We start from the raw sequence: 11,752 nt of genomic DNA, 5'->3' as shown, positions 1-11,752 counted from the left end.
TTAGATAATGAATTGGTCTAATTTTGGAGTTAAATTAGGTTTTGTTAATTTTGCAAAAGAAATAAATACAATAAAATAAAATAGAATACAAAAGAAAAGAAAGGAAGAAAATAAACAACAATCAAGGGCTAAGTTATTTGGGCCATTTTCGTGCCAGCCTCAGCCCAAGACCCTTTCAAATACCCATTTCCCCAGCCCAATCCACAAAGTATCCGGTCCAGGTCCCCCATACCCTAAAACGACGCCGTTTCGGCGTCACATAATCCAGGCCATTCATTTCCTATGATCAAACGGCCCTGATGTGTTCACAATGATAAATAAATCTGTCCGAAAAACATTCCAAACCCTAAAACATTCTTCCCCTTCCTCGTACCCTGTAACGCCACCATCCCCACCACGCCTTCGCCACTCCGCCGCCGTCCGCTGCCGGCGATGCTCCAAACGACCCCAAAACTTCACCATTGATTCTTCTCGTCCTCCTCTGTCCTTATCTAACCTTAGATTCCCTCAAATCCCGGCCAAACGTTTCGAACGTTAGATCAAAGTTTTTCGGCCATGACACCACTTCGCCCAAATCAGTCCAAATTAACACCATAAGACCGCCTGGACATCCTCTATCAGACCCCCCAGGTCCCGTCCCTCGAACATGGTCGGAACTGCTCGAATATTGAATCAAAAAACTCGGCCAAAACCCCATCTCTTCCAAATCCGCCCAAATTAACACACTACACTCTCCTCACCCTCCTCTACTCAAATCCCTAAACCATTTTTCCAAATCCAACCAGCACTGATGGAATTACAAATCTAGGGTTTAAGGAAGTTTGAATTTCTTCTGGGTTTCGGAAGTTTCGGCTTGGTTCGGTTGGTGTATTGTATCTAGTAGAGGCCGAATCAGTAAGTTCCCTCATCTTTGCTCAATTGTTTTCCGTTTATAGTTGAATCTGGGTTCATGCTTTTGTCTTTTTTGTGGTTTAATCTTGTATTGATTCTATTCTCTTCAAAGTTTGTTCATACTAGTATAGGTTTAAGCTTACTGATTAGTTTAGGATTAGTCTTGATTCCATTTTGATTCATGTTTTGTTCTTTTTCCTCGCTTAATTTTGTTCATGCTTTTACAATTCATTCTGTGTTGATTCATGATTAGTTCTTCTCATCTTGTTACGAGTTCAAGTAAATAATTAGGGTTGCTGTTGCATTTTTGAGTCAGTTCTATGTTCTGATGTGTATTTGTTTGGATTGTCTGATTAGTTTAAATTTGGTTAGTTTAAGTTGTGATTAGTATTCTAATTTCATACTGATGATATGGTCAAATTGATTAGTTGGTCTGATTGTTGATGGTAATTGGTAACTTGAACTTCAGTAGTTAGTTTTGATTTAAGATCTGAATTTGAACCTGGTTCTAGCTGATTAAGTTGCTGAATGGCTGGTTAACCATGGTTAGTCAACAAGGTTGGGGTTGAATTAGTAATTCCAGGCTAGTGAGAAGGGTAGTTTAGGGAAGTCCATTTAGTAACTGAATTAAGAAGTTACTAGAAGCACCTAAAAGGGGTTGGAATTGAATTTCAGTAGCTTTTAGTGTATTAGCTTGTGACACAAGTCAGAAAATAAGAGACTAAATGAGTAAATAAAGAGGGACTAAAAGGCAACTGAAAATCTGAAATATTCCTTAAACTCTGCCTATAAAAGGCAGTGTATATTGCCTTGAATAATAGGTTTGGAGCTCCAAAAATCCCCCCAAAAGTGCTCTCTAGTTTTCAGATCTGATTGGAAATTCAACATTCAAAAAACCAAAAAACAATAGAAAACCTCCAGAAAACCAAAAAGAAATATTGTTCCATTGAAACCTTAGGTGAATTTCAACTTTTGGGCTATTGATTTACATTTCCTAGTTCAGTTTCTGTTTGCCGTAGTTCCAGAGATCTGCTGGTTTGATTTCGAGTAGTTTTGGAGTTAAATCAGTTTGTTTTTGGTCATTTCCTGGGTGCTGCATTTCTATGATGTGTTACTGGGTGTTGTGAAGATTATTTTGGTTCAAATCACTCCAATTGTTGCTGTTTTTGACTGGCTGGATTTCAGTAGTTGTTATTGTTGTTGACTCCTTCTTCTTCTTCTTATTTTCCAAATATCCAGGTACACATTCTCGAATTTGATGTGATGTAGTTTTGAAGTGGAAATGCAATAGACTGCTCATTCATTTGTTCCTGGAAGCCATGCCTGTTTGGACCATAATGTAGTAGTAGTTAGTTATATGTTAGATTCGTGGTTTAATTCTGACTTGAATGTAATTAATTGGACTGTTTTGGGACTGTTTAAACCTGTGGTTATCTAGTTGTAGCTTCAATATAGTTAATACTTGTTTTAACTCAACGTTTCTTCTGTTAAAATAAGAAATCAGAAACAATTGAGATTTGCAGTTGCTTGTGAAATCAGTGTGTCTATTAAATTCAAGCTAAACATGTGTCTCAAACAATTTTTGTACTACAGTAGTTACTATCAGCAAGTTTGCTATTAATGTCAACTCTTTCGTCTTGTTGAATTCACTGTTTCAACGTAGGTACTAATAGTTTTAGGATAGTGGTTAATATCAGTAATTTGCTTGAGTTGAACAGTCACCATCAGTTCACTAATTTGAATCAACTAGCTGTTTGACAATTAGATATGGACAAAGTATGAATTTAGTTTCTTAACTTGTAATCAATATCCTGTTAATTTGATTAAGTGTACATTGTTTTACCTTATTGCCAATTGTTGAACACACTCAGAAGAGTTTGGAGTAATTCTGGTGGGCAAATGTTTAAGCAAAATATGGGCATGCCTAGCTTCAGGGATTCGATCCCTCGATCTCCCCTGTGCGGCCTGATCTGCCCTGTCCGGTTTGGACTGGCCTTAGGCCCAATACCTATGTTTACTGGGTATTTTGTACGGCGTGCACATATCATGTGGCTTGGGCTCTTTGGGCTCAAGCTTATGACTGACCTGCCCTTTGCACGCCTGGTTTATGGTCTTTCCATATGGGCTACGTTCAAGCCCAAAATGGCTAGAACCTGAAATCATATGAGCTTATGGACCCAAACGTAATAACTATTAGATAATAGTAATTAATTAGGATTTTTTTTATTATTAGAGACAAATAAAAATAGAAAATCATAGTCGCTTTAGGGTTGCCTTTTAAATAATAAAATGAGATGAGCCCCGCTAAATAAAATACATAAATTGCGGAGCCCTCAATAAATGTTTGTGTTAAAATACTTAGATTTCGGGACGGGCCGTTTAGAGAATTCCACGGCCTTCTCCATAGATAATAACGCGTTAGTCTCTTTAGGCGTGTATTTAAATAATTTTACTTTCCTAAATACAGGTGCACATTTATGTGACCCAAATCCAAGTCTCAACGAAGTCGAAATGTGTCAAAAATCGCGGGTGCATTTATGTGACGCGGTTCGAGACATGTTTTCACAACGTTGCAATTCTCTTACAATAATAATAACAAAAGCGGTTCAAAGTTAAAATTGCACATAGGTTCATAATGTATTAAAATCAGATAATAAGCCATTTATAACAGTTGAGCGACCGTGCTAGAACCACGGAATTCGGGAATGCCTAACACCTTCTCCCGGGTTAACAGAATTCCTTACTCGGATTTCTGGTTCGCGGACTGTTAAACAGAGTCATTCTTTTCCTCGATTCGGGATTTTAAACCGGTGACTTGGGACACCATAAATCTCCCAAGTGGCGACTTTGAATCTTTAATAATAATCCCGTTTCGATTGTCACTTCAAGTTGGAAATAACTCCCTTTATTATACCCTTTCGGGGGTGTAGTGAAAAAGGAGGTGTGACACCCGAGGTTATGGAATATATCCTCCCAGGATAGAACGATTTAACTCACCGGAGTGTTGGTACCAAAAACGCCGATGATCAGCGAACCACTCGATGACAGCAAAACAACACTGGAATTTTAGTGCAGAAGAAGAAGAAGATAATCAGAAAATTTCGTAAGTAAATATTCTGGGATTTGAAGGTCTATTTATAGCCAACTTGGTGATGTTTCAGAAGAGGTTTGCAACCTTTCAGAATAGTCATGACTGTTGGAACAGGTGTGACCCTCTGAAGAGGTTTGCAACCTTTCAGAACAGTCATGGCTGTTGGAACAGGTGTGACCCTCTGAAGAGGTTTGCAACTTTTCAGAATAGTCATGGCTGTTGGAACAGGTATGACACTGTTTTAGAACAGCCATGGCTGTTGGAAATTTTTGCGGGAAATTTAAAACGAATTTAAATTAATCTGGGAAAGAAAAACGGGCTAGACCGGACCGGGTCGCGGGTCATCCCTCCATTTATTTTCCCACCATTTTCCATTCACAACTCTTTTGTTATTATTTATTAAATAACAAACCTAACAAGAATCAGAATAGGATATTATACATGGTTTGGGGTGGCTAAAGGAAAACTTCACCTCGTTTGTACCTTGAAGAAATACATTGTGGTTGTTGCATATGATGATAAAATCCATAACTGGGAAATTGTACACACTGGCCAACTTTTGCACTGGTTTAAACATGGATGGTCGTCCTTTATGTTTTGACAACAAACGACTACTCTTCCTAGTATATCGAAGGTCAGGAGATGGTGCTTTTATATGAATATGATTTTGAGACAGAAACGTACAGAATCCTCGTACTTGTACCTACTAAATTTCTGGAACGTCAAGCTTTTGTACCTTTTGTTCCAACGTTAGCCAAGGTTAGAAACAACGTTAGATAATTAAATGGTTTATTTGATTACTCCCTCGGTCCAAAATAAGTGATTTTTTGGATGTTTTCACACAGATTAAGAAATCCACCTTTTAGCATTAATTAGCAATATAATTGACCATATTAACCTTTACTATCTTACATAAACACTCCTAACACATATTCCAACACTATTTACTCCAAGGACAATGTAGGAAAAAAATAATTAATTCATTCTTGAAATTGGAAAAATCACTTATTTTGGACCACAAAAAAAAGGCCAAAAAATCACTTATTTTGGACCAAAGAGAGTATTAGTTACAGATATGTTTTGCTTACACTCTTGCTAGGCGTGAAAGTGAGTAATTGTAATATTCTAGAATGTTGACTCTTTTAATTGATTTCTCGTAAATTTCCTTTTTAGGTATTTTGGTTAATGTCTAAATTTATAGTTTTAGACAATGTGTATTGATTAAAATTAAGACTATTATATAGTTTGAATGGTTATTGTTGCACATTCCATTATAGGTGCGAATCTTTTTCATGAGTTAATTATATAAGCACGAGAAATACATTTTGCTTATGACCATAATGAAACTCGAATTTCAAACCTGTATATGTTCTAGCATTGTGTTAAATGTGTGAAATCTTATTAGCTTAAACTGCTATATGTTGCTTGTTCTTTGACTATAATAAATGAGAGTAAAATTGATAAGGCGAGCTATAAAGTTTAAACATTAATATTATTAAACCTCATCATTTGCACTAGAGCAGAACTTCATTGGTAATTTTGGAGTTTTAGACGTGACGATAAAAATGGCTATCAACAAAATTTTCTTTAGAAAAAACGAAGAAAAAGAATATCTACATTTGCTTTGTGTACGGGCACAAATAGACAAAACGTTAGGGCTCGGCATATATCGGGTAAAACCGATAACCCGAACCGTTAATTGTTTATTGGGTTATCGGTATCGGGTTATTATTGGGTTAACGGTTCAGTAACAGTTTAGAATTTTTTCACTATTGGGTTATCGGTCCGGGCCTCGGTTTGCCAATTTTATTAATGGGTTAACCGATAACCCAATAAGAATTAATAAAATTACGACTTTACCCTTATGTATATACATATGCTAGGGCTTCAGTTCATTCTCTCCTATTCTTTCTCAGCCGCACTCTTCAGTTGCTTCATCTTCGTTCTTCATAGACCTTACTAGTTACTCCTAGCGTAAGTCTTTAGTCTTATACATTAGGCTTTTAATTTCTATAACAAAATTCATCTTCATATAGGGTCTATGGTTTCTTTTTTCAGGTTAGGCATTTGACAAACAACATCCATATTATATTGGACCCGTTTGAGGGCTTCAACGCTTGTGGAAGTGCATGTATTTTGTGAAATAAAAATTCTAAATAAACTATTGTTGTTATCATATCGGAGGAGGCAGCTAATGCCTTGGAACATTTTGTGGGAATTGATGCAGTTTGATAAGTATATATCTACTGATTTTTTGGTGAAGTCTATAAGGATTGAGTAGTTGTTGTCTTGTTAACTTGAATTTGAACTATTAGTACTATATGTTTGGACTTGTTAATTTTAAGGTGAAATTGCTACTACTTTGTATTATTAATGTATTTGGACAACTGTTGATGAAGAATTGGTACTATTCCAGTTGTGGCCACTGGACATAACGCAGAAATGGGTAGTATACTATATGTGAATTCCTCTCTTTTTTGCTTAACTCCAGTGAATTGTCTTCTCTTTTTTGCTTAACTCTAGATTGAGTTATCTTATCGGGTAAATCGATAACCAAGTCGATAATGATCGATAACCGATTAACCAATACCCGATAACTGATATCTTATCGGTTCGGTTATCGGTTTATCAAATTTGTAAACCGATAACCGATATAGTAAACCAATAATATTCATAGCCGAACCGAACCGACTGATGCCCACCCCTACAAAACGTGGCGATAGCACCAATCTTCTAACGGATATTAATGCAATATTAAAATTTTAATATACTTAATTTAACTTAATACTTGATACCAATCAAAGCACATCAATTTAAGCTTTGGCATTATCGACGTCCTACCTGTTATGAATTTCAATATTTATTTTTTCTAAGATGTCACATGTCAACAAATCCATCATGAGACAATTTACACAGTAAATTCAGCATTTGAATTATCTCGAAAAAGAATTTAATTTCTACTCTATACATTAATAACATACAAAAAATTATATTTTTTAGGTTACTTAGACAGAAATGAGCGTAATAGAGTAACATGGTTCGTGCGAATTTATATAGTTAATCTCAATTTAATTGAAACGTAATTGCTATAAACAGCAAAAGGTAAAGCTCCTTTACATTGTCTCTTGAGGTTGAAATTTTATGAACTGAAAAAGAAAGTTCATTATCATATTACAAAGAAATTAATTTCTATATTATTTTCCATATAGAACTTTTGTCTTGCAATAATATTCCATCAATCCTTTCTTTTATTTCAGACAATTTGAAACCGTCTGATCTTTGAATTTGACCGTTGGTGCGCTCCTCCTCACTTTACGGCGAAATTCAAATTATATAAAAGGCTCTCAAATAGGACAAAATTAACAACAATAAATTAATATTGCCAAAAGAAGAACGCTCAAAGCACTAATAAGGTAAGCACTATTTTTCTTCTTCTCTTTCACATTTTCCGCCGCTTCTCTCCTTTTCTTAAAGTTTCATTTCACCTATTTTTCTGTGTTTTTTAATTCTTTTTTTTTCAGATTTTTCAAGCTTTGATTTGTGTTCATTTCCAAGATGATGATGAGAAGATCAGACCGTAAACCTCCACTTGCTAGATCTCCTGTTGGCGTTCGTACTCGCCGTGTTCTTCAATCTACTCCGAACGCCATTCGTACCCCACCAGGTATTTGTTGTTAGAGCTGAGAGAAAAAATTTAAGACCTCTTTTGCTTTTTCATTTTTGTTATTTGAATGAAGAGAAATGGATGTTTTTATGTTGTTTTTCATTTCTAGTTAGATGGTTTTTTGAATATGAATAAGAACCAATTTCCATGCTTAGTACAATAGTTCTACAGGTGAAAGAAAATTTTTTGAGACCCTTTTGCTTTTTGAGTTTTGTATTTGGAATGAAAGGGTGTTGTGTTGACTATTGATACAGAGGATTGGAGCTTAGTTGTTATTCTGTTGTTTTTCTTCTGGTTTTTGGAGAATTTGTTTTGGCTAAGATCTTTGAATACAAAAAGGGAACCAATTTCCATGCTTATAGCCTGATTGGCCAAGCTTAAAAAATTAGCTTACTTTGGGAAAATGTAATTTTTTCAAAAGTACTTTTCTCAAAACTGAAGCTACAGTTTGTGTTTGACTAATTAATTTAAAAAATACTTCTGAGCAGCAGTTAGTGTTTGGTTAAGTTTTTAAAAAGTGTTTCTGTGTGTATTTTTCTCAAAAGTATTTTTCAAAAAAACGCTTTTGGAGAGAAGTTACTTTTTTCTGCTTCTCCAAAACTAATTCTGCTTCTCCTCAAAAACACTTTTTTTTCTTCTGAAAGTTTGGGCAAACACTTCAACTTTGAAAAAAAAAAGTACTCTTTTTGAATTTGGAGAAGCTCGGCCAAACAGGCTATTTGTACAGTAGTTGGAACTGAAATACAAAATGAAAGACCCCTTTTGCGTTCTCCAACTTGATAGTTTTAAAAGAATTTTCTTATTCCTTGAATGTAAAACAAGGACAAATATTCATACCTGATATTAAGGGTGTTCGTTGGTCGGTACGGTATGGTATTAAGACATTTCGGTTCGGTATTTTTGGTATTCGGTTTCGTAAAATGCTATACCAATACCGTACCTAATTAAATTCGGTATGGTTCGATTTTTTTTCCTTTTGGTTTCAGTTTATTCGGTTCGGTAACTTCGGTTTGAAACTAACTAGTGCATAGAGTCATAGACGGTAATCTTCTTAATTAAAGTACTCAAAAGTACAAAATTAAAAACGTTTGTTGACAAAAGTTTTGTCTAAAACCAACAAATACCAACCTATAGAGAGAAAACTTAGAGAAATATCTTGTTTCTTGCTTAGAGTTAATTGATGAACTTAGAGAATAAAGAAAAGTAAAATTTTAGATTTCTTATATTTATGTTATAATTAATAAAATGTGTATTGTGTAATATAATATATATTTCGGTAAGGTATCAGTATTTCATTTTAAAATACCAAATATCATACCTAATACCAATATTTTTTTAAAACTTAAACCAAATACCATACCGAATATCAAAATATCGAATACCGAATACCAAATTTTTTGGTTTCGGTACGGTAATTCGGTATTTACCAAATTATGCACAGCCCTACGTGATATAGTAGTTGGAAAATGACAAAATCTGAGGACCCCTTTTCCTTCTTAGTTTTTGATGGTTTTTAGAGATCTTTTCTTGGGCTAAGATTTTTTTCATTGTATGCAGGTTCTTTGACAAAAACTCAGGTGCCTAAAAGGGCTAGCAGCAATGTTGAAGAATGGGAACTTCGTCCAGAGTATCGTACCATTTCTTGTGAACTAAGAGCTTTAGCGAAAATGGTGAAGAATGAATTTGGTAATGAGGATGTGAATGCTATTGGAAACTCTGAAGCAATGAATGAAAAGAGAAGTCCTTTATTTGAAAGGGGAAGGTTTTACGAAGAGTACTCTGCTAGAAGGAATGAGAGATTGAAGAGGAAGAAAGGCGACATAGGAGATGAGAAGAAACCAGCTTATGATTTGGGAGTTAGAGTTGAATCTTCGAAGAAAAGAGGAGAGCCTAAGGTGTACCAAAGCGCGAGGAACTCAGTTGCTTCTACTCCAATGGCTGAGAGGAGAGAAACTCCAAGGTACTTCTTGAGAAGCGCGGCTAGTAAGGAGAACAAGAAGCCTCCATTGCCCGTGAGCATGGACAAATTTGTTGGATTTTCAGAGAGGAAAACTACAGTCAGAAGAGTTAGGAAAATTTGAGTTGGGATGAACCTGTTTTACCTCCTACAGATGTTTGATTTTTCCATAGACCTTTTATTTATTGAACAAAAAGTAATAGTAGTACTTTTCTTGAACTTTTGGATGGAAAATGTGATTAGTGCTGTGCAAATTGAGAAGCACTTGCAGCTTTGATGTTTGAAGTATATTGAAGAAGTTATGTAACTGATAGCTTCAGTTTTATTTTATGGGTGGTTGTGATATGAGTTTTTCTTTCATGTGTTGGCTTATCTTAATGATTATATATGTGTCATTCTTTCCATTGCAGAACCAAAAGTAGTCCATTTAACTACTTGCATTGGAAGTTATGCCTGTTTATTTCCAATCAATGTATCTCATAGTAACAAGTCTGTTGATTCAAATTATTTGGTGTGGGTTACTCTTCTACAAAAGGAAGAGAAGCCAACTTAACAAGCAAGTTGTGTAAACACCAGCAACAGCATGCTTGCAAAAAGAAGGAAAGAGTGGAACAAAGAGAAATGATAAACCCTACTAATCATAATAAAAACTGACCACCACATTCATCTCATACATCATCACCCTTGCACATGTCTGTGCGCACCAAAACAGTTTATTGCAGGTTATATAAATTGTGACTGTGATGCTGAAGATTCAGCTGGAACTACACATTTGTCCAACTTCATGACACCAGTTTCCTTCAGTAATTCAACAAGAGATAGACATATATAAGCTAGAAAATGCAAGTTAAATTCACAGAATGTTGGAATCAATTTGCTTAGACCCCGCATCAAAATGACCTAAAACTATTCCAAAGATCCGAAAAAGGAAGCCCTTTTATGACATTATCTGATAACAGACAACTTATATAAGTGTATTAGCCAATATTGAAAAGCAGCATCCACAAAATAAGCCAAAGTAGCGTTTACTTCAGTTACATTCTTTCCAATGCATAATACTCATTAATCAAAAAATTTGTCACCTAAGCTGAAGTAAAAAGAAAAAGAATATGTTAAATGGTCCTAGTTTAAGTCTTCAGATTGTCGCAGCTCGCTATCCATATCAAGTTGTAACCAGAAGATACAGAAGGCCCTTCAGGTACTCCACTATTTCAGATCCTCCCAGCTTGGAACTTCCGAATACTCTATCGACAAAAGTAATTGGAACCTACAAATACCAAAATTCGAAGTTGAATTTACGCTAAACCTTTAGAAAGATGAAAGGTACAACATACAAATAAAACAAACCAATGAAGCACTTGCAGGGACTAAATGTGAAGAACTGATATAGAAAACAAAACAAAAATGAAGAGACCCGGGGGGGGGGGGGTGGGGGGGGGGTGGTTGACTGACTGAGGAAAAATAATACTCTACTAATAAAGAGAGCTCTCATAGCCGCAAAAGAATCACAATATATTCCTGCAGGTTGACTCTTTATTTTTCTTGGAATGATGGTTATAAATATCAAACGGGTCACCGCCGCAAAATACAAGGTTAGGATCCAAGAGTTGATTGGGGGATAGCTAACAAAGAAACTCCCAGTCTCCATTAGTAGTCTAAAATTAGCTGAACTAAGTTAATAGGTTCATAATATTTACTCTATATGCATATATTGCAGATAAAAATCCAACCTTCAACTTTCCCTGTCATAAAATCTCAATGTGTGTGTGTGATCTGATCTTAATCTCTCGGCTGCGGATAAAATCCACTACCACTTGTGCCTCGTCAACTCGCTGAACCGAGAAGTGCTACTGCACTGGACTAAGCAGCTGATCTTTTTTATGTGCTGGTTGAAGTTTCGCTAGCACCTCCATAATGAACCAGTTCATAGTTTTGCCAAGTTCACCTCGGCTGCAAAATAGTTAGGTTCAACTTCGCTGTCATGGCTCATTATCTTTGCTGGTCCAATGGTGTCGTAAATGAACCGTAGGTTGTTCACTTTTCTGTACGCACACCAGCGGCAAAGTAATGGTTTTTGTTTTCACCAATGTCTTAACCGATGCTTGAGTCACCAAAGTCATAATCATCACCTTCTACCCACCCACCCCCA

The 11,752-nt window shown here is 35.7% G+C and overlaps 2 protein-coding genes across 3 annotated transcripts in view; one reads left to right on the top strand and one right to left on the bottom strand.

Annotated features, from left to right (window-relative positions):
* The first annotated feature begins 7,288 nt into the window (after positions 1 to 7,288).
* On the top strand, positions 7,289 to 9,963 carry LOC109217717. Of its 2 annotated transcripts, XM_019381984.1 has the most exons (3): positions 7,289 to 7,395; positions 7,504 to 7,646; positions 9,204 to 9,963. In XM_019381984.1, exons 2-3 carry the CDS (start codon positions 7,538 to 7,540, stop codon positions 9,725 to 9,727), a joined length of 633 nt encoding a protein of 210 aa, XP_019237529.1. In that variant the 5' UTR covers positions 7,289 to 7,395; positions 7,504 to 7,537; the 3' UTR covers positions 9,728 to 9,963. The 2 variants fall into 2 exon arrangements, with proteins under 2 accessions (XP_019237529.1, XP_019237528.1); XM_019381983.1 differs by lacking the exon at positions 7,289 to 7,395 and having other exon boundaries at positions 7,415 to 7,646.
* A 547-nt stretch (positions 9,964 to 10,510) lies between these two features.
* LOC109217716 (dolichol-phosphate mannosyltransferase subunit 1) overlaps positions 10,511 to 11,752 on the bottom strand; it is a 6,000-nt gene continuing 4,758 nt past the window's right edge. The window contains exon 8 of the mRNA XM_019381982.1: positions 10,511 to 10,870. Within this exon, the coding sequence (XP_019237527.1) occupies positions 10,766 to 10,870 (105 nt within the window). The 3' untranslated portion in view covers positions 10,511 to 10,765. The remainder of the gene's footprint in view (positions 10,871 to 11,752) is intronic.

The sequence above is a fragment of the Nicotiana attenuata genome, unplaced genomic scaffold, assembly GCF_001879085.1.
Source record: "Nicotiana attenuata strain UT unplaced genomic scaffold, NIATTr2, whole genome shotgun sequence".
NCBI lineage: Eukaryota > Viridiplantae > Streptophyta > Magnoliopsida > Solanales > Solanaceae > Nicotiana > Nicotiana attenuata.
Note: the sequence above shows the minus strand (reverse complement) of the source record. Positions and strands in the feature narration are given on the sequence as shown.

Coding starts and splice junctions, on each gene's coding strand:
- LOC109217717 (XM_019381984.1), top strand. CDS start 7,538: ATGATGATGAGAAGATCAGACCGTAAACCTCCACTTGCTAGATCTCCT. Junction 7,647..9,203: donor CGCCATTCGTACCCCACCAG/GTATTTGTTGTT, acceptor CATTGTATGCAG/GTTCTTTGACAAAAACTCAG.